General features: G+C 44.7%; 1 protein-coding gene across 12 annotated transcripts in view; it reads right to left on the bottom strand.

Moving 5' to 3' along the window:
* Window positions 1-19,181, bottom strand: part of EML1 (EMAP like 1) — a 110,708-nt gene extending 91,527 nt beyond the window's left edge. For 7 of the 12 annotated variants that reach the window (XM_085550547.1, XM_085550548.1, XM_085550549.1 and 4 more), the window contains exon 1: window positions 2,273-2,405. In XM_085550547.1, the coding sequence (XP_085406673.1) occupies window positions 2,273-2,390 (118 nt within the window). In that variant the 5' untranslated portion in view covers window positions 2,391-2,405. Of the gene's footprint in view, window positions 1-2,272; window positions 2,406-18,741 lie in introns of those variants that run through there. The other 5 variants (XM_015865509.3, XM_085550555.1, XM_085550558.1 and 2 more) reach the window with 3 other exon arrangements.
* Window positions 19,182-26,816: the final 7,635 nt, after the last annotated feature.

Genomic DNA, 26,816 nt, shown 5'->3' with positions numbered 1-26,816 from the left:
ACTCAGACTCTATGCAAGTATGTGAAGTCCTCATGGTCACTTTCATATACATATTTTAACTAATATTTACACCAAATTAGGAACAAATCGGCTCCTCACTTTGTCCACTGTAAGAAGTGGGAGCTCCAACTGTGGCTCAGTTTGCCATTTTCAGAGGTTCCAACCCACCATCCTACTGTCATCTCAAAATGCCCAGCAACATCCTGGAGGATGGTATGGGTCCAAAGCAATAGCATAGACATGCACTGCATCTCCCCATGACAGCACCACCTCCAGCCGTGTGTTACAGGGAAGAGATGCAGCATGAGGTGTTTATCAGGAGATAAACAGGATCCCTCTTGCAAAAACAGAATATATGTCCCAGGAAGCTGAGTTGACAAAATTCCTTCATTCTGAGCACAGAGCTGCCAAAGGGGTAAATACAAAGGTGAGACAGACCCTTAGGTCTGGAGTATATATCCCAGAGTCAGTGTCCAAGAGCATGAGCAGCTGGTTAATCTGCTTTTAGAAGATAGAAAAACATTTGAGGGTGACACGGGCAGGGTGGGGGATGGGAGTGAAGATCAACATACAGTAAAAGCCAAAGAAGTGTGCAGCACCCACAGGACTCAGTGCTAATACCAAAACACACGCAGGATGAACCAATAGTGGCTGCTCCCTTCACAGCTCTTGGTATCTGCCCAGGGCCATGTCCCCAGCTCTCAGGTGTCTGGCACACTGGGGATTCACTTCCCACACATGCTGGGCAACTGGGACTCCAGCAGTATGATTAAAAGTAATAACCATCTGTTTCCAATCAATAGGATCCCATGAGGATGGATTGGTTCCTCATTCAGTCTATTAGACACCGTGGGTAACACACAGACCAAGAACATTTCAAACTTAATTTCTATAATAGAGAAAATATCCACTGTTCAACAAACTCTGGCATTCAGCCTCCAAGTTTGATACTTTCAGATGGCATTAGAGATTTCACTGTACTTCTATTTCTCTAGCAGCCCCTGGATGTCTGCCACAGCCTTACACTTGGCTTGTACCATGGTTCAATGACAGCTATTCTCCATCTTCACTCTGTCCCACAAGAGCAAAGAACACATTTGCAAAGCTCCTGCTGACCAAAGCAGCCAGCTCCAAATGCATCTCACCTAAAAGGGCTGTCTCAGCTGCTCCCATTTAACAAGTTGTGCACTGTATGAATCAGCAACAGGGCTGTCAGAGGAATTTTTTGTACCAGTTTTTGCTCTGCAAAGCCTAGCCTTGAAACACGCATGATTCATATTATAGTATTTGCTGCTGTGATACCAATGGCCAAGCTGGGGCAGCTTTCTGAATGGCTGCTGAAGGCATTTGGCAGCACACAGGAAGAACCAAAGGCGCTTCCCCAAGATCACACTACAGACCCCAAAGCCAGCACCATGTGCAAGCAGCAGCCCTGGGCACTGCTAGGAGAGGAAATCTGGGGTTTCTGGGGAAGTCTGTGTAGAACTGAAATGCATTCTTCTATTTAAAAATCTGTTTTTGTTTTTGGAGTATGCACCAAGCTGCGTAATGCAGCAGAAAGACAATACAGCTATTTAATCTGCACAGATTAATGTCGGCTGGAGCTCCAATCCTGGATTTTCTTGGCTAGATCTCTGGATGGAGATTTCTTTTATTGGCTGATGAGTAACATAAAAAGAAGGCCTGAAAGCCTCCTACTTGGGAAAATTAAGTAAATTTAAAATCAGGCATTTGAGTATAGATCTTGTTTTTCTCCTTACTGAAGGAAAGTAGTTATTTATAATCTCAAGCTGGTAAGCAACAAATCCCTTCTTATTAAAGTAAGTTAAACCATTAACGGCATTACAGTGGGTTTAGTTGTGTTTTTGTGTTACTGCCACCTGTCCTCATTCCAGATTGCACTGAAGCAAAAGGAAAGCCATTTTCTGTTCTAAATTCACACTAAAACAATCACTGTGAATGCATTAGTCCTAAATAAACAAGTCAGCAAGTTCAGATCTCAATATTAAGTCAGAAAGTTTTTTTTCTTGCCACAGGTATATTTAAAACAGGACAATACAGAAACAGATGTTATCTTACAACATCACACCCAGACCACATAAAACATCATTACAGTAACCCTATCTACTTACTGCTTAACACCAAGGCACCGTCACACTTAAGGAAAATTAATTACTCTGTAGATGGAGGTAAGATCCCAGCTGTTATAAAACACAGTGTAATCCTCATGTCACTGGCAATGCGGAGCTAAGTAATGAAAGAAATGAGCAACCTGCACAGAAGTCTGGTGCTCCGCTGTGCTCTGCCGGGGCCGGCTCCTCAGGGATGGACTTCATGTTCCTCAGAGGGGGCCCTGGAGGGCTGTGGCCGGGACCCATAGGGTTCTGCATGAGAAGCAGCTGGTGCCTTATCTTCTTTTTATTTATGTGAAGGTTACAGTGGCAGCAGACAGCGATGCATAGACACTAAATTAATTAAGCTGTTTTTAAGCCACGGCATTAAGGTGATGTCATAAGAACCTGCTTAGGACAGCAAGGTCACTGGAGAGGGATAGCACATATCCAGTAATAAAACAATCTGTGGTTTGAAGGGCTTGTGTTGGATCTGCCAAGCCATTCATACCACAGAATGGACACCACCTGGAGGAGTACTTTTTCTATCCACTAAACTATCCTGAAACATGCCCAATTTAAACAGGAGGTGATCTGATAAATCTGATTCAGCTGTGAGAAGCAGGTTACTTATGCTCAAGAACATATAAAGAGATAACTAAGGACTAGATAAAGAATTGTAGAATCATTAAGGAAAAAACCAAGATTATCCAGTCCAACCCATCTACACCATGACCTCTGACTGTGCCCCTCAGTGCCACATCTCCATAGCTCTTTAACACCTCCCTGAGCAGCCTCTGCCAATACCTCGCCATTCTTTCTAAGAATAGTTTTTTCCTTACATCTAACCCGAACTTCCCTGGTGCAACTTAAGGCCATTACCTCTCATCCTATCTCAGGAGAACAGGCTGACCTCCGTCTCCCTACAACCTCCTTTCAGGTTAATATCTTCCCTGAGACTCCTCCTCTCCAGACTAAACAATTACAGCTTAGTTATATCTTTGGGAACACAAAGACCTGGGATAATATCTTGTTGCAAGATAATATAGTTGATTTAGTTCAGTCCAGATTGAGCCTGTGTTTGCATAGAAGCAGGTTCAGACAGAAAATTGTCAGAGGAAAATCTGTTCAGCTTTCACTTTGGATTGACTAAGTGTTGTCATTTTGCAGTGATAGTATGATCGTGTTGTACAACTCAGCATGGGATTTCTTCTCTATTTCCTAAGTAACTGGTTTTGCAGAAATCAATAACAGCAACAATTGGTTTTTATATTCTTCATAGCTGTACAAAATATCTATTCTAAGGAGGATCTAGCAGAAGAAGAAATAAAGCATATGGTGATGCCATGCAAACTCTTCATAATACTATTGCCTCACTGTGAAATATTCCTACTAGGAAATGCTGTGCATTTGAACTGCAGCCACAGACTTCTCATAAAGAAGCCTTCTCTGCAGCTTGGAGAGAGTAAGGACAAGCTGTGTCTTCAGCATTAATGGAATCAGCTTCAGTGAGTAATGCTTTGTGTATGCGAACACTGTGATCTCCTAAATGTGGTAAAAGGATGGCAGCATTGGTTTTTCTAAGCAGCCAGTTCCACATGAGGTGAAGTGAGTCACAGCATTTGAGCTTGATGGGAAGAGCTCAGAAAGAGGCTTTTGATTCCAGACTACAGCCTCTAACAGCCTTTGAGATCATCCTGGCCATACTCTTATTGGCATTGGCATCAGTGAGGCTGTGTGAGCAATGCCTAGGAGTATAAGCAAAGGTCACACAAGGAGACTTAAATTAACTTAAAATGACCACAGTGGAGCCCCACCACTGTCTCCCATAGGGAAATACTCCAGGCAGCTGGAGACATAGATGGGGATCAATTTGTCACTGGGTGCTTTGCAGCAACAGCAATTTATCTCTGTCTGCAATACCTGCACAAACAACTGAGGAGAAACATTTCTATTCCCTGCATGGCAGCCTATTCCCCTTTCTGCTCCTAGTAGCCTTTACTTGTAACTGCAGCAAGAATAACACCCTGAGGGCTTTATGCTGATCTGCTGGATTTGAGCATCACCCCTTAATTTACAACCTCCGAGTCCCCACCACAAGGTGAGCACACACTTCTGGGAGCCCATAAAAGCTTATGGAACAAGCTTAAGCCTGCGTATATTTTACCACCAATTTCACACAAGGAATTTAATGTAAGATATGCTTGGTAATCATGCAAAACTGGAAGGCAGCTGGAATGGCTCAGCTCCATGCCTTGAGCCACAGGGCAGATGAGTGCTACAGGCAATGAGCTGAACCAGGCCTGGTCCTGGCAGCATGTGCTGGAGTGTGACTGTGCTCAGAAGTGTTACATCTTGCAGCATCTCAGCATTGCTGAGTGCCTGGAGTTGTGCTTCAGTGGTGCGTAAGAGCACTTTTCATTCAAGGTGAATAGTCAAAGTGATAGAGAAAATTGTTAAGTGCTGTTACTGGAGCCATCTTCGTTTTTCTTATATAACAGTTAATGCAGTGCTGTCTCAAACCATATAGGGATTACAGCCCATTGCTACCAAACATTGAATATAATGATAAAAATAAATATTAATTAATAATAGTGCTATTATTTTTATATGGGTAGTGCTTCACAAATATTTCTTGGGGTAAAAGCCAAATGAAACTAGAAGCAGACAGTTACGCTCTCATTGATTCACTTGCTGGTGTGGAGGGCCCATAAGGGCCTCTATCTAAACAGTCTGTTCTCTGGCTCAGTATCATCTATACCAGCTTGTGTACATCTCCAGCCTTACTCAGTCTGTTATCCTATGGGTTATATCTTCTTTAGCTAAATGTTTTAGGGCACTCTATCTCCTTTCATAGCAGCAAGACTCAAGCATAACTTCTTCGTGCTCTAGAAATGTCATGAGTAAACTTTCACTATCTATTAATACTCTTGGAGTATACAGCATTTTAAAAACAAAAACATGACAAAACAAAAACATAAGGAACTGTCTCTTTCTTAAGCTGGATTTGCTACCACAGAAACAAGAGTGTGTCAAATTTCATTGGCAGACATCTCTGTGTTGCTCTAATTTAGGCAAGTAATAAATAATTGGACCAGATGGCTTCCCAAGGTACATCCAATTCCATGAAAGAAGCCCTCATGTGATTTAACTTCCCATCCCAAAAACATGCATGCTCAATACGCTGCCCAGGACTTTAATCTCAGTGCTGTAAACTGCCATGATGTAACGTGATGGAAAGCACAGCACTGCGAGCAGAGCAGCAAGCTCCTAGGCTGCAGCAAGGGAGGATTTGCTCAAACGCAACAGCCGTAGGCACAGAAATAAAGGAAAGAAACTACTTACCTTCAGAAGGCCTCAGGTAGGCAGGGATTCCCAGCAAAACACCCTTGCTTCTTCTCCCAGCCCTTAAATGAGATCTGGTCAATCAGGTGCACTGCATGCACCTGGGCTCCTGGGTTGACCCTGCCTACACCAGGTGCTTCATCACTGGTTCAAGCCATGGCTTAGCATTTCCATTACACATGGATTGGGAGAAAATGAAACTGGGGCTTCTGGTAGTGCCAGTGTCCATTTATGAACATATAACTCAGCTTGTTGAGAGGCATTTTGACCATGAAATGGGCAACTTGGGTGGTTGCAGCAGTACAGTATTGAGAGAACAGGTGGCAGCCTTCGCCTCCATTGTCTGTACAAAAGTAAAAGTTAAGGCTATGAAGCAGGGATAGACCTGCAACACCAGGACTAGAGACACCTTCCATTGCTCCTAATAGATTCTCATGTTAGATATTTTTCCCCTATAGAAGAAGGGCTCAGTGGTAAATAATAGAATGAAAATGTTTTTAATTTTTGTGGTTAAGGGTCATTTTGGAAAGTCTTTAGGGTTTGCTAGAATAACTGAGGAATGATAATGAAGTCCTTTGCGTACAGACTGCATGCCTGGTCTCCTCAGTTCAGACAAGCCACGTAGTCAGATTCTTTGCCTATTTTTGTTTCTTTGTTGCAGAAAAGTATTTTATTGATAGATTCACAAACATTATTTGGCAGCCTCCTTTCTTTCCTCTGCAGACACAGTCTGTATTATGAAATGCCCTTGCTTCTGACAAGGCTTGTGATTTCTGTAGCAGATCTGCACACAATACTGAGCACGCTTATTGGAGCAAAACAGGAGATGCCAGCCTGTTTGTTTTCTCATTTGTAAAAGTTTCCCCAATCACTTTCCTTTCCAAAAGAACATTCACAAGCCGTACTGTACATGCTCAGACTGCACACAACTCATTAACAAGGCAACATCAGGGAACTTTTGATGTATCCATGTTTTCCCTCAAGAGTTGGACGTACACATTTCCAAGCTAGCGGTGAAAAGCTGCTGGCTCCCAGCAGCCAAAAATCACAGCAAGGCTATGTGCTGCAGCTCCCCCTGAATGAGTAAGCAGCTGAAAATATCTCCTGCATTTTCTTTGGCAGCCAGGGTTACAGAGAGTATTTATCCCCCTCTCTACATATTCTGCAACCAACTAGTGCAAGATTGCAGCTAGCATAACTGAACACAGACCTTAGTCTTTAAGTTGTTGCTGGCTTCATCTCAGATGGAACAGCTTTGAGACATCAGTGAGTTAGATACTCTGCTCTCTTCTTCACAACACTGGATTCTACATCAAGTGTTTCTCTTTTTATGTAATCTGACCCTATCTCTGTCCTGCTCCTAATGCTCCTTACTATCAGCCAAGGCATTAATCTCCAGCCTGTGTCCTAAATACATTCCTGGAGAGGCAGTGGAAGTAGGTATCAATCCTGTTTTCCAGTTCAAACACTACATGCCATAAAGATTACATTTGTGCCAGACACAACAAGACTAAGATACACTCATTAGTTGAAGCCTGTTTGGATCAAAGTATTTAGAAGAAAAATAATAGATGAGAACTTGAGGTTTTAGGAATGAGAACTTAACCCAGTAAATCCAAGCTAAGCTCACTGAAATCCAGGAAAAAATTTGAACATGTAATGAGGCAGATTTATGGTGAATGTTTTCAGACAGGATAGCAAACTAGCTCAGTGCATCGAGCAAGTGGTGATCTCTGCTTCTGGCAGTGGCACACAGCACTGCTCAGGGCTTGCAGGGTGGACACTTAGGGTCTGCAAGAAGCACTCTGGGATTGATTTCCACATGCCAGGGCAGCAGTCTGGCCACTGGAGTGCATTAGGGTGAAAGGACATAAGCTAGGAAAAGAAATAGAAACTCAGCTGGGGCCAGCAATTCAAATAGGAAAGAACAAAACTAGAAAATGTTTATGCATTGGACCATTAAACCTAGGCTGTTAAATGCTGCTGAATGGGCCCCTAATAGACAGGTAACTTTCTTTCTCAGGTCTCCAAGATGGACTCTGTAAGCCCAGATTTCTGAACCTTGTGTGACAATTTTAATGTAAATGAAAATTAGCTGATTACTGGCGGTTTTTGCAATAGTTCTTCCCAAAGATGGTAGTGATTGGGTGCATTACTGTACAGTTTTTAAGCCAGTAAGCAAACTTTGTAGACACCATTATTTTCTCCCTTTCCAGAATGAATGAATAGATAAATAAATAAACCTATAGCAGCTCTACAACAGCAAAATTTTTTTTCAGCTATTGCGCATGCAGGGCAGAAGCACTGATGTGAACCATGCAGGTGCACTGAGAAGGACTGGAACCTGGCAGAGGACCAAGCCTCTCCCCTGCATGGACACACAGAACTGCTGGGGAAAAGGGAAGATGCTGAAGAGCCAGCACTGATTTCTGCATTGCATCCTAAATGCTGCTCTACTTGGTCTGCTCACAAGACCCCAACGCAGAGCCCTCTCCAGCCGTACTGTGACTAGCTCTTATCTCTTAGACAAAGAAGTGCAGGATGCAGTTTTCTGCAGCGTAGCAGAGGCAGCTGCTAGTTGTATTACTCTCCTGATTCAGTTGTATTACTCTCCTGATTCTTTTCAACAGAAAGAAGGTGACAGGTGACCAAACCATATGTACATGTGGCAGTGGGATGCCAGAAAGTAGCCCTTACTCACTATGTCCCCTTATAACCTGACAGTTCAGATCCCCACTGCAAGAGGATTTGGGCCCTCTGAGGCTGTGGTAGGATAAACACAACCACAGTCTCCATTCTGCCAGCACTCAGGCATCTGTTGGTACACATGAGTAGAAAGTTTGGCACGTGGGTCTTGAACTGGACAGTGCATAGGAAGCCCAATGCTTATGAAGTTTGAGACTCAGATACCCAACCTCTGCTCCCTCTGGAGATCACAGGAGCCCTTTGGGCTTTAGCAGCCCTTGTTTCACTTACAAACAAGGACCTCAGGCTGAATTCCAGCCAAGCAGTGAGATCCAGGCTGTGGTTGGGGCTAACTGGGCCAGAAATGTTGCTGAATGGAACAATCTCAAAATAGGGCTTTCCCTTTCATTGTGTATATTTTATATCAAAGCAAGGTCTCAAAATAAAAATAATAATAAAAGATTAGATTCATTAGCTATTAATACTATTCACTGTTAGTATTTCTACAATAGCATCTGCATGCATGAATCTCCAAATACCAATGAAAATGTATCGTTCCTTCACATACCTTACAAGTTAATTGACATTCAGTGTGGCTTGTCAAGGGATGGCAAACAAAAGAGCTGGGAGGAAGAGGATTTACTCAGAATAAGCCGATAGCTACAAATGATTCTGAATCATATTGGAATTAAGTGCCTTAGTGCCATTAATGCCACTGGCATTGCTACTAGTCCTGACACTGGTGAGGCGCTTATTCTAAGAGTCTCTTGATTTCTCAGTGGTTAATTTTCTATTTCTTTTCTTTTTCTTATTTGTTCTTTAGAACCCATCAGAGCAAAAAGCTGATGTCTGAAAGGATCTAATTGTGGCTATGGTTAGGTTACGACAGGCAGGAGGTGGAGGAACAAAAGAGGAACGGGACTGAAAATATATCTTGTTATGAGACTGATCCACTAAGATTTGCTAATTATAATGAATATGAGATCATACAGAAGCTTCTAATGAGCTTATATAAAGCATTTCAAAGGGGCACTGTCAGGCTAAACATTGTATTTAAATATATAAATTTCCTTAATAATTCTAGATTAGAGCAGAATGAAACCTGGATACCCAATTAAATCCTCACTCTTAGGTATTAGGGTCTGATCTGTATTTCACACAACAGTCACCAAAACTAGATGGGATTTTATTCTGCTCCCTCTTGACTGCAGCACACTGACATCCTAGGATGGAGGATGGGGTATGGATGCTCTGTGAAAGCTGGAAATGCAGCTATGACAGCACACCAGGGACGTGCTGTACCCTCATCTGCTTTGTCCAAGCTTTGTGATCCTGGGATTGTATATTTGGGGTTTGTGTGAAGGTATCTCACTGGGTGCACCTCTGGTGCTTGCATCAAGGTACTTCAGCAGACTGTCAGGGATGCAGCTCCAACAGAACCCTTGCAGTGCCCTGGGTTGTACCGTATACCTTTATCCACAACTTCATTTTCTTGTTTTAGCACATGACTTAAATGTTTCCATGTTTAGATTACAGGCCTTTCAAAGCTAAGTTTAAATCCAGAGCAGAGGCTACGCTGAGTTTAACTGAAACTGAAGGAAAGGACTTATGGAAAATTCTCCACAAAGAAGTTTTGTAAATAGTGGTTTGATACTATGGTGATCGGTCCTTAGAAGCACCAGCTCCATTTTTCTCTCTACTCAATTCCTTGGTTTTCTTCCAACACACAGATTTTAGTCTTGGCCTACACAGCAGTGCCAATCGTGCATGTTTATGCATTAACAACTGCCACTGAAGACACACGGAGCAGCAATGCTGGATCTACCTCCCATTTGAGCCTGTGCTAGGAAATGTGGGAGGGGGCAGAATGCCTTTGCCTCAGTGCACTGTGGTTTCAGTAAATTACAAAGCACGATCCAGATCTGAGAAGGGTGAGAGCACAATGGGGAGCGAAGCAAGAAATCTGTCCAAACACTGACTGGCTCAGGTATATTGCCACGCAGAAGCACCATAAAGACATCCTGGGGATTCTGTCCTCTGCTGTTCATGCTATCCCTCTCAGTGCTCTACTCAGTGCACTCTGCAGCTCACCTTCCTAGAAGGCTGAACCCCAGAGAGGCCTCACTGCTGCCTGCTGTAAGAGGAGCTGGAGCAGGGCTGTGTGTGACAGGGAGCCTGATCCCAAAAGCCACTGGGCTTCAAGCCATAGTCACCAAGGATCTCTTCTGGTAGGTGCAGCCTTGCTCTACTATTTGAAGCATCCAAGCGTATCCATTGCCTCTCACAAAAAAGACATGACAGTGTATTTAGAGGGTTGCTGCATTTGCTGTCCTGTGCTATCTAGTGAATTCTCCTATCCATGGTTGGAAGATCTTCAGCTTCTCTCATAATGAAGAAGCAGAGAAAATAAATTCTTCAGAATAACCCACAATCACTCCAACAGAAACAAGCAGCAGCACTTAGAGTGATTATTGTCTCCACTTATCATTATCCAGGAGAGGACAAATGTGATGCTTTAGAAGCTATGAAAACATCTCAGACTACTTAGGGAACTTACCACACAAACCAAAATGTTTGATAATTTACTTATTCTTAGCCATGCATTTCCCAAATGAGTATGGACAAAAATTCATCTCTGAAGCAACTCAAGTGAATGCGGGGAAGAACAGAGGCCATTGTTCTGTCTCCTCCCCCCACCTCCACCCCTTCCCAAAGTGATGCAATATCTCTTAAAACCAGCAGGGGGGAAAAATAATACGCAATGTAATAAGGACAGAAGTCCGTTCTGACTTCCTCAGTTTCCAAGCTTGCTGAAAATCTGTGTTTGCTGGATACTGCATTCTCACGGCCCAGCAGATTGAGTGATGGACTGTTTTTTCTGTTCACCTCTCTCTTCTGTAAGCAGTGCAGCTGGAGCTGTACTTCTGAATCTGTCTTTAAATGGGGTGGAAATAAGTCTTAATGAGATTGTCCTGCCCTATTACCTTAAGTAGTATGCCTCAAATGAACCCTGCTAAAGGCTGTAATTCTCTTCAGAGACATGAGTAAGTGGCTCATATTTCACTGTTGTGGTTTGGGTCATCACCAGATGCTTGGTAGAATTCTCTCTTTATTGCATAACAATTACAGAAAGCAGTTTTTATTAAAGCTGTGAAAATTGAAGATATTTTCCTCAAAAAAAGCACTAAGAAATATCTCGTGATCTCTTCTTCAAGCAGAAAGTGACCTCTGCATATATTCATCATGAATGTGCAGTCACAAAAACTTTACTCCCATAAATTCTAATGACTGATATTCCTACCCCTTATCGGGGATAAAAACAAAGGTGCTTTCCAAGACCTGCTGCTGGATGGGGCAAGGAAGGCAGCAGCAGGTGTTCAGGGATGGAAAGACCACGAGGAAGGGACAGAAAGATCTCAGTCTGAATTTCCCTAATGAGCAACACAACACAGCAGGGACACTGTGTATTTAGGACCTCATGGGGTCCTCATGAGTTCCTGTCTCACTTTAACCATGGTGACAAGAGAGCTAGGGTTCAGCTGAAGTAAGGAGCAACTGCTCCAAGAGGAACAAGACCAAGTCTGTAGGTGTACCAGGCCTGTGTTGGCCCCCAGCCTGTCGCAAAGCTCTGCAATGAGCAGCAGCAGCAAGAGAATCTGGTCTCCATTTGCTGGCTCCTTGCTTCAAACAACCCCAAATACCAGTCAGGCTCATTCCCAAAAAAACAAACACTCTGAATCACGATAAAAACATTTGCCTGGATGGGTTGGGCTGCCCTGGGGTGGACCTTCAGATCAACTCATTAATTTGTTCTGTTGCCTCCAGTTCTCCTCTGTCCCTGCATAAGGCTTAATTCCACAAGTCAGATCATCAATTGAGCAATCACCTCAAAACAAGGAAATCTTTAAAGATTTGGCACCAACCTAGAGCAGCCCAGATGCTGAACTTCATTAGGGAAAGGAATCGAACGCTAATCATGCACTGTACACTGAGATGCATTTCTGAGTGAGAAAATAAAACCAACACCTGGAAACTGGCAATTTCTGAGCCTGTATCTACTCCTTGGACAAATGAGCTTCAAGGGACTGAGCAACGAGGCTCTCATAGAGATGGGACTCATTACATCTTAACCAGAAACTGTCATCAGTCACATTCCAGTCGTAGCATCCTTACCTGGTATATGGGAGAAACCATCAGAGTGGGCAGAAAGTAAGAAAGTAGAGAAAAGGGACTGCTCAGCTACTTTATGTGCAGGGAGGCTCCCCAAAAGTCTAAAGAAACCAAGTAATTGCAAGAGAAGAGTTTGCTGAGAAAACAACCACTCTCCTTGTGAAAAGCTGAGAGCAGTTTGAATACTTTCCCTGGAGTTTTTCAATTTTTTCATTAAATGACTCAAAACAAAAACACGTAAAAATGTGGTTGGTGTCTAAAAAGGCAGTTTTTTCTTGGAGAAATATTATTCTCCAGCCTACACATGCAAGCACTGTGTGCCTCAGTCTGCCATATCTCAGACATTGCACATTCTCTGACTCCTTCCCATGTGATGCTTCTCCCCGTGACTTAGATGTTTAAAAATCATAACAAAATATCTATCAAACAACAAAGAAAATCCCTACTCCAGTGACAGAAGACAACCATTTGTTGCTGAATGAGTAAGAATGGATGGTGCATAGACATCCTGCTGACCCCCCAAGAGCTCACGACTCAAGAAACCTGACCAGAAAAAAAGATTATAACAACACTTAAGGCTCGTGACAAACATCAAAGGGTTGGCAGCACTACAATGAATCAAACATTTTAGGTGAAATTTCCCAGTGAAATTACTTCAGTTTCATCAACGTGCTGTCTGTTTTCAAACACTGTGCCTAAATATACCACTTGGAATTTATGATAGATGCAGGAAATAATCGTTTCCTTCTCAAAACCCTTTCCAGATGGGACCCATATGCCTGCAGCACAAACACATTGCAATCTCATGCCTACGTCAGATGTGTGTGTAAAGGGCAGCTGACTATTGTAGCAAGAAGACTGACTTGGAAGCCTCAGTTATGGGCAATAGGAGCTGCAGAAAATGACAGCATTGGTGTCCCAGGGACAAGATGCTTGTGCTAGAGCTTGTGATGTGTGAGGCAATCAGTACAGTTAATAAAGCACTGAGTTACTACTATAACAAACTGAGAAAGTATATTTGTTGCTACAGATCTAGTTATGAAGTGATAAAGGTTTTTATATTTTATGACTAATGTGTTCCCAGAAAGCTGTTTATTGTAAGATCACAGCTTCACCTGTCGGAGATATTGAAGGATGTAATTCCAGGATGATTAAGGACAATTTCAGGCTAGATCAGACTGAAAAGAATTACCAGGAACTGGATTGCACCTCCCTCTCACCACAGAGCTCCTCTGGAAGGGAGAAGCATTGCTCCACAGAGCAGCTGCAGAAGCCAAGCTTTTCTCAAGTGGTCACAGCAGAACATTTCTCATCTCCTGGTGCTGGACCAGGGACGTGATTTACAGACATGCCCAGCTCTCACAGCTTCAAACGAGGACTGAATATACAAAGCATCGTGCTGTGCCTCAGCATCTTGAGTTACGGACACACATCAGACAGAACTGCTTTTGGTTTAATCTTGCCAAGCCTCAGTGCCTCATCTATAAACTCTGAACAATACCACACACAGGGCAGTGACTTCTGCTAAGTCATATTAGGGAATGTTTCAGCCAGAGGAGTATGAAACATCAAGTGAGTTTGAATGAGGTACAAATACAGACAGATCTCCCTCAGCAATCATGCTGGCACAAAGCACGAGTAACGCAGAACACTTCCCACACAGGACTCCTGTAGGGAAATGAACCTGGGCTCTATCAGCAGGTCCCCAAACAGTGCCTTAAAAACATCAGGAACCCATTCCTCTCTCCCAGCATTTCTTTCTCATTTCACAAAAGCAAGGAATCATCCGGGGGAACCTCATCATTTTGCATGGAGCCTGAATTGCAAAAGGAGGTAAATGTGCCCCACCATCTAAAACAGGGACCATGAAACAGGTCTGCAGCAAGGGAGGACCTCAGACAGCAAGTGTTAAAGGCAATTATGGCTCCTAAATACCAATGGCTTAACACAGACTATGTTGGAAATGCTGCAGATGTTGTGGTACACGGTGGGGAGGTAGAGAAAAAAATATCCTTTGATTTTTAGGTACCTTCAGCTACTTTAAATGTCACAGGCTGGGACTGTCAAGAGTTGTACTGGACGGCCTCTTTCTTCAGCACCATCCTCCTCAGAAAACAGATGGGAAGGGATAGGAAAACCTCATTTGCTCTTCTAGATATTATTACAATACATTTCCACAAACCTAGACTTCCAAAAATGTCTCTGCTAGCTGCAATACCTTCTGCCTGGAGCCCCAAAAACAGACAGCACACATGCTGCAAAGAGACCTCACCTGCCACATTTAAATAGGGATGCATAGGGAGCCATACTGTGTAGCTCTAGAGCTGTGTGCTGAGGGGAGCTGAGCCAAGTCCACATTGAGATCAAGCCTGGCTACAATAGAGAGCAGACTGCTCTTCCCTTTGGTTCCAACAACAAAGAGTCAGATCTGTGGTCTGTGGCACCTCACACAAGTGAAACGGAGCTGCTGTCAGCCCTCCAGCCCCCTCCTTTTCACAGCACATCAGAATTACTGCACAGGCTTGGGAGTCCTCAGGTTGCTCCCAGTCCAAAAAAGCACTTCTATTCTTTCTTTCCAAGAAAAGATCTAAGAATACAGGTAAGGAACTAAAGCTGGCTCACTGCAGCCTCACTGCTTTGAAATCAGAGAATCTGCACATCACCAGCCCAGCTTGGGAGTGAGCGGCTACATGCAGAGCTTGGGCTTAAGTAGACCACGAGATAGGGGATGCTGTGCAAGTGGGATAACACCTGATGGATCCCCTATTGCATTTGATATCTGAGATCATGGGGCTGTATCAAAATGCCTCACTTGCAGAGAACTTTCCAGAGGCTGCACAGGGACAGAGCACTGTGGGTGCACTGCTGAGCTCAGCAAGCTCACCATGACACTGCAGAACAGGCCTGAGGCTCAGGAAACCTACATTACTGCAGGGCTCAGGGATATCCTGATTCTGCAAACAGCAATTTTAGCAAATTGGTTTCAGTCTCTCTTAAAGGCATGTTTGAAACATGTAATTTTAGCTCTGAAAGGAAGTATTTAGCCAAGGAGCCAGGAACACACTTCAGTTGAAAGGTCTTTTTCCCTCCTTTATTGACACAAATCCAGCAAAATTTAGGAGAAATCTGAAGGGAATTCAGTCAGATTTCAATACCACCTGCCACAGAACAAGCTGACTTAATTCTGCCTCATCACTTTTCAGCCCTATTTTTGTATATAACAGAATGTATGTACGTAAGAGATTCCTGGTAACCTAAGAGCTTCCCTCCCTCCAGCAACAGACTCTTCAACTCCTAGGGCTGAATTCCCCATGCTTCTGTAGCAGTGATGTTATCCACAAAAATTCAGCTGCACCACTCAGAACCAGCCTGTGGCTGACATAGTCTTGAGGGGTAAACAGGGAAGGGGCACTTTAAGAACCTTTGCTTGACTTCAGAGGTTTTTCTGAAGTCAAAAGGATTGTATTAAGAACCAGAACCTTCGTGACTCATATATTCCTAATCAAAATGCTGGGTGCATGAAAAGCTCTTCAGTCACACAGAGACCGAGCTGCAGCTCCTTACAAGAGGGAACTAATGTACACAAGGGGAAGCACTTAAATAATTGATGTTCTTTTCTTTTATCTGCGTGTAGGAATGGCAGAAAAATCTATGTACCTAGAGCTAATGGACAGCATCAGAACACCAATAATTGGTAATGAGAAAGAAATAGGAGTGTCACTGTCCTGAGTGTGGCTGATGCTTCTTTCTGTTTTATCTACACATGTTACAACAGGAAATTGATAGTGTAAGTTTCAGGTTTCTGCTCACCAATAGATCACTTTGATAGTAACACTCACAAATGCCTTTTTTGGTTGGAATTCAGTCCAAAATGACTCACTTGCTTACATTTCATCTGCAATCTGACAGCTAGGATTTTATGTCTCCTGTGCTACATTCAAAAGACAAAATAAAACTTGGTTTTCATCCGAGGTTCAGTTTTCCATTCCAAATCAGTGCTGCAATCAAACATAAACCAGGGACTGAAAAACCCACTGCCTTTACCCTGAAAGCTGCAGAATCACTCACAGAGTAAAGCTTCCTGTTTAATAATTACAGGTATGTATATTGAGCCATCCAGATCCAGCTATTTAACACAAAGATTTTGAACGATTTGAATTCAAAGATCACATTGAGAGTTCCCTCAGACAGCAGCCCAGAGGGAACAATTACGCAGCTGTTCTTACTACATTCCTGTGTAGGCCGACAGCACTGTAAAAATCCTGGCATGTATTTACTGTAACTACAGCCTCCAGTTCTCAAGGCAGTTTGTTAGGCATACCCGCTGCAGAGGGGCTGGCAAGGCAGCCTGTAGACTTGACACTAATACCGTGCTTCGGCTGAGCTTATTTATAGTTGCACGCATATGCACAGATGCTTGCATGTGGCTGTCCAGGTTGTTGTAAACAGGCCTTGAGATCCACATTGCAGTGCTCACGACATTTGCCACTACAAACAGTTCCTCGCAGCTGTGCTGCCTGGCCAAATTCAGAAATAAGGGTTTTAGAAGTACACCACCAGTCTTACTACTACTTCAGCAAAGAGGCATTTCTGTATGGCTGAATGCTAACGTTATTTTAGAAAGTTTTATGCTGGTTTTCTTGCAACACCTTTTAGAACTTCAGCAGTAGAAAATCCATAAACTATGAAATAGCTTCTAAAGGAGACAACTGTGAAGGGAATTTCTTGATTTCAAAGTACCTGGATGTGAAGAGCCAGTTGCCAGAAGCTGAAGGACTCATAAAACTTGCAGACTCATAGAATCATTAAGGCTGGAAAAAACCTAAGATCACCTTCTCCACCCCAAACCCATCTTACTTTGCCCACTAGTCCCTCATCTATGCAGTTCGTGAACACCTCAAGGGATGGTGACTGCCAAACCTCCCTGGGCGACCTGTGCCAGTGCATTACCACTCACTATCCAAGCTGAACTGCCCCTGGGGCAACCTGAGGTTATTACCTCTGCTCCTAAGGAACAAGAAGGGCCACCAGCCTGCCTCTAGTGCTGAGTGAGCCATGGGGCCAGGAGGATGGCTAGGAGAAAGGAGAAACAAACCAAATCTTTCCCCTGCTGTGTCAGGATCCTTCTGAGCTGCATCCACATTGCACATCCCTGTTGATTTTTGTCTCTTTAGCAAGCTGCTCCTGTACCCACCAGCACTTTCCTGAAGGCAGCCTCCTGGGCCCACACTGGCAAAGGTAATTGAGACATCAGGAGCTCCTGCACACAGCATGCTTTGCGTGCTCAATATCAGTTTCATCATTAATATCAGATTCCAAATATTGTCACTGTCATCCTGGAATATCCCACCCACAGCTCTGTATGCTTCACAAGCTAATAGGACAGGCCCTCAATCAGAGCTAGCTCTACCAAAGAAAGGAAGCCTTGCAGGTGCACACAGCAGCCCCTTGAGAAGATGAGCAAGGAAAACCCATCCTCCTCCTTCCTGCCTTTAGACAGTGGCAGGAGCTGTGTGAGGGCACAGGAGATTGTGCATGGCGCAGCTCACTCTGCAGCACATACATAATTTATGTTTCTCCAGTTGCGTATTTCTGGACTTGGGACTGTCTGTGCAAAATGGAAGCTAAGATCAAAGAAAACCAACACCACTGCCACAGCCACCCTCTGTGGTGCTGTTTTAGCCACCTCATTTCTGACACGCGACCTCCGCAAAGAAAGTGAAACACCAGTACTGTGTTATATTGCTTGTATATAAATGTATACAACATAACATGAAAAGATAAACACTTTCCATGGCACAGGAATATAAAAGAAAACAAAATATATTTCCAACAGCCCGCGCCTCTATTATGAAGCTGCCGTGGCAGAGCGCAGCTCTAGCATTATGACAAGAGTTTCCTGCCATGCTGGCAGCACAGTGAGTATTTACAAGACATCTCAAAGTTAAAAAAAAAAAATCAAGTGAGAAGCCTACTTTGTTCCAACCTGCTCTTGCTCGGACAGCTTTGACATGTACAACCCCATGTACAGTAACAGACAGGCACAACACGCCAGGCCCTTATTTTGAAAGCAAGGCACACTTCTATTTTCCCTCAGCACACAGACCCTTTGCATTTATCTCCCCTTGCCGCGGTCCTGCCGTTGCTGTGGGTTTATCAACGTGTCCCCATGACAAGTCCTGCAGGACCTGTCCCCAGAAGCTCCCATGTGAGCTGGAGGTGGCTTGTACCATGCTGTCACCTGAGGATGGTGCTTGGGCCAGCAGCCCTCACCACTCTGCCCATCCTCACCCTGTACCTTTTGGCAGTACCCAAACCCTGCACCGGGGCTTCTCCTCGCCCTGCAGCAAAGGGCTGGCATGGAGCTCTGCAACCCGAGACCACGCGCCAGCCGACGGGACGCTGCGGTAAATATAAATCTGGCTCTTACCCACAGGCAGTCCCTCACAGTCAGACATCGTGCAAGAAGCTCCTCGTCGGGGGCTTGGGAAAACACGGCGAGCAAACAGCGGCACGGGTCCTTCTTCTGGAGGAGGAGGAGGGGGGTGGAAAATATCTCACGGTTTACAGTCACCCGGCTCTTCCACGGCACGGCTACCCACCCAGAGAGCTGCAGCAACAGTCCCGTCTCTGCCTTCTCATTATGGGATGTAAAGATAAGAATGTGCTTTTGTGCCAAAAGAGTGTGCTATTGGTGGATAAATTTGTTGTCATCCCTCCCCTTCACGGAGTTTCCTCTTTAATGTCACAGAGGCACATTACCCAGGCTGAAAGGCCATGGAATATTTATGAAACGGCTTTTAAGAGCTGAGCCACGGATCTGTGCCGGAGGAGAGGATTGAGGCTGTGCGGGAGCAGTACTGCGGGCACAGCCACGGGTAGGAGCCGGGACAGAGGAGGGCTGGAGCAACACAGCTGGATATGGGGCCAGGAATAAATCCGCTTGGTTTATACTACAGAGTCTGGGAAATAGCGCTGGTAACACTGCTGTCCCACACAGTGCATTTTGCAGTGGCAATGCTCTGAGGGCAGATTGCTCTGTTAGTCTTCATAACTGCTGCTCACTTAAAATATACAGCTTTAATGAAGAATTTTCATGGCTTCTTTAAAGTTTGACTTCTTAATCTTTGGGATTGTCTCCATGGAATTTGCTCTGTATAAAATTCTTAGTCCTTTCAGCCATGTCCAGTCAGTAGTGAGGACCTATGCAGACTGTACCCTATGTTACTTAATATTGTGTCACCAGCATTGGTGCGTGGGATGCAGAGCTGGAGGTCGAGAGTTGAGGGGGATCAGAGCCCTTTGGGGTGCACTGGAAGGTGCTCTCAGAGCCCATGGCACAGCCACCTGGGGCAATCTGCTGCTGGAGCTTGGGGAACAATTTGCTTCAAAGAGCTTCCAAGGGGGGGAAATAAAAAGGCTTCCTGCACAGCAAGTGCATGGAATGTATTCTCAGCATCTCTGATAGAGCAGGGCTGGTTTCATTCATCCTCTGAGCACTCAGCAGCACAGTTAACCATAGGTAGCTTGAATCTAGGATAGCAGGGAGAGAATCAGAAGCTGCAAGAGCTGCACATACTCCCAAAATGATGCCTCAGATTCCCTGCACAGGATCTGCCAGTGGTCTCCTGGTGCTCTCTACCCAGCACTGGGTGCCATGGGCTGGTGAGGTTTGCTGGTGTGAAGTCTGCAGGCATCCCACTGCAATGGACAGCCATTGGAAGAGAATGTCTCTATGCCTGTTCGTGCTGCAGCCTGGAGATATTCTTTTGGGTGTCAGCTCTGGGGAGAAAAATACCACAGCTGTTGCTCTTATCCCAGTATATGAAGCGCAGGGCATTGCATCAATCCTTTTCCTTCACATACCACCCATTCTTCTGCCACCCTCAGGCTCAAGGAATTACCTCTGATCTGGGAGTTACAGAGCCAAGGAGGGGTCTGCTCTCATTCTCAGTACATATCAGGGAAGAGCAAGGGGCTTACACCAGAACAGAGAACCCTTCTCCCCCCCTGACAATTCCAGTACAGATAAATTTTGCTCTGACATGAGTTGATGGAGGCTTTTTCTAACTATGCTCTGTACAATCACAGAATCCCAGTTCTGCAGAGAAATACATACCAATTGAGCTTCAAACCCCACAAGTTCCTGGACCCACTCACAGTTATAAAGCAAAGCAGCTGCCAGAGTATTCACAGGATCAAGGGCTGGCCATCCCACCCTGCACTCAGAGCAAGCAGCTGTGGCTCATTTTGAGGTTACCTCTTCCAGCTGTGCTAGTGCTCCTCTGCTGCTGGCTGAAGTCCTCTGGCAGTGCCGGAGTGGTTCCTGCAGTGAATTCATGACAGCTTCCAAGCCTGTGGCTCTGCTCAAACTTATTCTTACAGTGGGCTGAAGAAACCCATACCTCACTCAGCCCCATCCGTTGGCCTTTGGCTCAGTGTCTTTCTGGGCAAGGGCAGAGGAGGCAGCAGAGAGGGCAAAGGAAGGAACAGAGATATACACAGCTACTGTAAAAAAGTGGCCAGAACCATGGTTAGGACTTGGCACCCCCTCTTCTGCTGAGCCCTGGGAAGGCTCCATGAAACATTAAAACAGAGATATCCATTGGGCCGGAGGTTGAACACAGTCTAGCTCTTACAGGGACACTCACCACCAATTACCTTAAATAAGTCCTTTTTCAATTACAAGTTTTCTTCTACTCCCTGGATATCTTGGTTGCAGAGTTATTTTCTGAGAAGATATAAAACTCATTTTCTTCTTTTTCTTTTTTTTTCTTTTTATTTTTTTAAGAGTAAAACTGAATATTTCTTTTAAGCTTCTCTATCTCTCAGGATGAAAGGAGCCATGCTTGCTCCTGGATAGATGCTGAGCCTGGAAAATTGAAGTCTGAGAGAGAAAAGTTTGGGGAATTTACAAGTAATCCATGGTGTAACATGAAAGAAGGGGCAGCAATGACAGCAGAGCAGTGAGCTCCTAAGCTGCAGCAAGGGAAGACTAGCTCAGATGCAGCAGCCATAGGCATAGAAATAAAGGAAAGAAACTGCTTACATTCAGAGGGCCTCAGGTAGGCAGGGATCTCCAGCAAAACACCTTTGCTTTGTCTGTCAGCCCTTAAATGAGGTCTGGGAAGGGGTGGAGCCAGGATCCACCACTTCTGGGTACCCAGGTGCACTGCACACACCTGGGCTCACTTGGGTTGGCCCTGCCTTCCCACCACATACTCAATCACTGGTTCAGGCCTCAGATTAGCATTTCCATTACACATGGTAAAATACAGAAGCCTAAAATTGAACTAAACAACAAAATGTAAGAAGTGAGCACAGAGTATTATAGTGGGTATTAATGTGATAAGTATCCATCAGTAAGTGCTCTCTCTTGGGCTTTGTGAGGAGCCCAAAGGACTCTTGTCCTTCAGTGCACACAGAAAACAGATGGTGGATCTGCCTGCTCTCCTCACCGCTGCACAGCACACACTCCTCTGCATCAGATCAATGACAAATGCAGTGGAAGGAATGATAAACCTAATATGCGGAAGGAAGGCAGTAGAGTATCGCCTACAGAAGGTTGGCCTGGGCACAGGGCATAACAGGACACCTACCCACACTGTCTTTACACCGGATCTGCAGAGGTCATGCATACTGGATGTCACTGCAATGAGTATCACAGAAACATAAAACATCCCAAGTCAGAAGGGACCCACAAGGATCATAAAATCCAACTCTTGTCTCCACACAGCACCACCCAAATCCAAATCCTGTGTCGGAGAGTGCTGTCCAAATGCCAGTTGAACTCTGACAGCTCAGGGCTGTACCCTCTGCCCTGGGCAGCCTGTTCCATGCCCACTGCCCTCTCAGGGCAGAGCCTTTCCCTGATATCCAACCTGAGCATGATACATAGCAGGACCTAATTTCTACTCCAGATGCTTACACATCCCATTGGACTCCTGATCTAAATGCCACTGGAAATCCGCTCTTTAACATCTTACATCTCATCCAGCCACTCCCAGCTGGGCACCAGGCTGTTCCACCACCTACACAGCAGGTAGTTATGGTTCCAGTGGTGGGGTCTGCACACTGCCAGACACTGGCTGCCTGCTCAAACTGCTGGTGGAAAGGCTTTGCTGATCCTGTCCTTGATGTAGAAGCATAAACAGACTGTTGCTGATCTCCCCTGCATTTCTCTCTCCTGAGACAGAGGGGAATTGTGGGGACCAGGAGCAATGTCATCTAACCAGGTAAGACCTGGTTACTCAAACTGCAGTTTTCCATGAGGCCAAAGCAAGCACCTTCCCACCCAGTTTGGCAAGAATTTCTATTTCGCATCAGTACAATTTCCATGCAGTTTAAAAGGAGAATGGCTGAGATTCGCTTCTTGCCTCTAATTTATGCAAATGCCATTGGATCTCTCCCAGCTGTGCGCAGATCTCTGCCTGCTGGGTACAAGCAGTGGCTGGGAAGGGGGGGAAGGGAGGATGCAGAGAGTGATGCAGGCAGATAGCAGCACAGAGGTGTCAGTGGATGACATCAAACAGCCCTAAGGACAGTCCTGCAGGCTGGCCTCCAGGCTGTGGGATGCTTGTGGAGCTCCACCTGTGTGTGCAACAGTGATAGATTAGAAAGTAAGTCCCAGTAATTGGGATTTTATTTCATTATTGTTTTCTGACACATCCTTTTCACAGTTTGACATGACAGATGGGGCGTGCAATAATGTCATTGTAAGAGAAGTGGATGCACTGACACAATCTCATGTGGTTTATCCAGGGAAGGGAAAGTAAGGGATGAAAGCAAGATACAGCTAGCAGCAAACAGAAGAATAACAGCATCCCCCTGAAATATACATCTCCTATAAATGTCTCCTATATATATCCCCCTACACATATCAACATTTTGCACCTGTGAGACCTTAATATCAATTTGGTTCATGTATATATTTTTAAATTTTATTAATAAGATTTTCATTAGCCACTATTGAATCTGAGATTTGTATTCAAGAAAGGAAACGTCTCCATCATCTCCTCTGATGTCACCCCAGAGAGAAGATTAGAAGATTAGCTGTGTCAGCTGACACCAGCCCAGCGGCAGCGAAAATAATTTTGCACATTCAAAGAGAATGAGGGAGAAATTCCTCCAAGAAATGTGAGCCTGGCAGTGGCAATTGTTGGCTCACAACGAGAATGCTTTATGCAAATGTGCAGATATACAGTAAATAAAATAAGGAGATCAAAGACTGGGAAGAAGATTTGTCTTAAGGAAAAAATGAATGAATGGTCTCAATCTCAACAGTGTTTTGGTCTCATCTAATTTACAAGCAGTTGCATTCCTGGGGGATGAGTTATAAAAAGCTATTAAAATTACATGAGGAAATATAAATGCTATATCTGAAAGATGAAGTTGGAGAGATGAGGCAGAATTTGTGTTCCCACCGATCTGTGGGAGATTTTCGTGCACATCTCAATTAGTGTTAATGGTATTTCCCTCTGATGATGTTCCAAATGTTACTGAAGTGCCTCATGGTGAACATAAGAAGCAAAAGAGAAATTCTACAATTAGGTCTGATCTTGCTTTTTATGGATTTAGTGGCATTACTGTGGGTTATTTGAGTGGGACTGAGACTCACACAACTGAGCGTGGCTGAGTTCGCTCTGCATAGATCTTGTGGAAATGGGAGTGTTGAGCTCTGAAGGTAAATATTATGGTATCAAGTTTGGGTTTGCAGAGAAGGTGAAAGTCTTGCAAACCTGATTTGGCAGCTGCAAAAATAGCACTCCAGCAAACAGATGTTCACTGTAATGAGGGAAGTCTTTAAAAGATTCACAAACTAATGAGCTCTGCCAGGTTTTCAGTGGTTCCTACCAAAATTCCTATAAATCAGCCCAGCCTAGTAAGGATGCAGGGATGAGAGGAATCAATAACCTCTCGGGACAGCTTGTATATCCAAGGTTAGCTGACAAAGGGCTTCAGAGCTGGGAAATCCCAAGAGGAATTAAGGAGGTGCAATATCATCCTTCTTGAAGGCAAAAGTCACGATGTCAGTCGTGTGCTGTAAGTGCTCCAGGGGCTAATTGCAGCCAGCAGCAATCGGGATATTGGCTCGGCAATGAGGAGACATGAGGTGTCAGCACTCTGAGCTATTGGCTCATCCTGAAACTGAAACTTGATCTGGGGAAGTGAAGCTTCCTACTTCACCTGCAGGTCGATAACACAGCTATCAAGGTATGGTGCTCACACTTGCCTTCAGCCCTGATGAAACCAGCCCTGAGCTGCATGTTGCCCAGAGGAGTGGTGGAGTCACCATCCCCAGAGATTTTCAAGAGCTGTGTAGGTGTGGCACCAAGGAACATGGTTTGGTGAGCACAGTGGGGATGGGTTGATGGATCGACCAGGTGATCTTAGTGGTCTTTTTCAGTGTTAATGATTCTATGATTCTAACACAGAGTAATTACAAGAGCTGAAGACATTCCCACCTTCAAATTGCTGCCTCCCCATTGCTAATCTCAACCTCATGAATTTCTGCCTACTCAGAGTCGTGTCAAACTTAGAAGTTTCTAAAGGTAGGGCAAACACATACCCTAGAATGGGACTGAGAAAGCAGCAGGTAATGGGCTGCACAATCGTTGCCAAAGTCAGAGCTGACAAGCTCTTCTCTTGCAATCTTGTGCTATAAAAAATCATCTGGGATTTCCCTCCATAGGAGCTCCTCTGTCCTGTGTTTTCTGGAATAGCCAGCAGCAGAGCGAACACCAGAGAGCAGCAATAATCACTGTCCAATCTCTCCACTCATCTGCTCCACCAGGCACTGTTCTCCCCAGCACTGGGTGTGGGCCTTCTAGGCAAGGAAATAGAATTAATTAAAGAATTACTAATGGAATCAGAGCTGAACAGCAGGAAAAATTATTTATTAGGTTATCTACGAATTTCGTACCATGGCGCAGCACGATGCACTTTACAATCCACTTTCATTTGCTTCTTTGCAAACATTTGTCAAGGGCGCCTGCCAGCAGGAACGACCAGGGAGGAGCTTTCATTCCTAGTCATGTGGGAACGCCTCCGCCTTACAATAAACACAGCCACAATTAACGGAAGCGGTGACCTTGTTGGCAGTTTCTGCAAAGAGGACAAGACTCCATGGGAATAACAAATAAAGCAGATTATTATCACTTACGTGACCTTTGTGAGTCACACTGGGGCTGGTGTGAGTTGCTGGGGCCATCGCAAAGCTCCCGCTGCCACCACAGGGAGAAATCCCAGAGCAGGGAAGGGATTTTCCCAAGGTCACCCATCATGGGTGAGGGGTAAGCAAAGGATCCAGGCTGTCAGACTGCAAGAATGAAAGTCGCAATGATGCCAACATGCCAAAAAAAAAAAAAAAAAAAAAAAAAAAAGGGAAAAATAACCTTTTCAGTCATTGCTCATGAGAAATGTCAGAATCTCAGTTTTTCCTTTTTACTTCAAGTCTCAGTGAGTGGGAAAACGTTTTTGCCCAGCAGGCTGATCACTAAGGGGTTTTGGTTAGGAGCAGCTGCTGCAGCACTGTTGGAAAAGGGATTTCAGGTACATGTATCCTTCCTCTTGCTTAGCCAGCCACTGCCCTCCGCCTGGAAGCCCAAAGAAGATCACATCTCGAATTGTAGGGTCAATAATCCTTGTAATTTCCTAGTTTGGTGCATGAAGCTGCTGTTTCTTTCTCAGCTCTGCTCCAGGACTGGCTGTCTCCTGTTTTCATTTCTGTACACAGACATCACAGCTTGCCTCATGGGGCAGCCAGGGGAATCCCAGGGCTTTAATACCAGTGAGGCCAAGAGCTTCCATCCCAGGCAGTCTCATAGCCCCAGGGCTGCCCCTCGCAGAGCTGAGCTGTGCCCATCCATGAGTCCTTACCCCAGGCACAACACCATGCCAACCTTCTCACCATGTCCTGGATCCAATCCTCACTTTATTAATCTGCAGAAATGACATGAGCTGCTCGGGGATCCTGGTGTTCCTGGGGCACACTGTTGTTGCATAGCACCTAACTTTTCTTTACAAAATTACACTTGAAAGTTATAAAACCTTATTATTAAGAAGATGTTAAGCTTGTGAGGATCAGATCAGAGAAATACAAAGGCAGCAGAGCTAAAATTTAATCCACCAGTGATCTTTTAGGTAGTAGCAGAGGCCCGAGAGCAATCTGTCTCACAGCAGAGCCCACATCTAAGGAAACACCACATATGAATCACAGAATCACCAAGGTTGGAAATTACCTCCAAGACTGCCCAGCCCAACTGCACACCCAGCACCAACAGCTCCCCTCTAAATCATGTCTCTTAATACAACATATATGGTCAAATGTCAAGTTGCTTGTTTTGCAAAGGGCAGTGTGGCAATCGTATTTCCATTTGGAGTTTTTCCTCAGAGGGAAGGAAAGAAAGCCAAGCAGTTTTCCTTCCAGTGCACATGCATTCAGAAACAGCTGCTCAGTTCCCAAATGTTATGGCTTTCCTTTCTTCCCATGGCTGCTGCACCAGA

Source organism: Coturnix japonica, chromosome 5, assembly GCF_054131305.1.
Source record: "Coturnix japonica strain WE chromosome 5, WE-NBRP24, whole genome shotgun sequence".
Classification (NCBI taxonomy): domain Eukaryota; kingdom Metazoa; phylum Chordata; class Aves; order Galliformes; family Phasianidae; genus Coturnix; species Coturnix japonica.
This window is presented reverse-complemented; position numbering and strand designations above follow the sequence as displayed.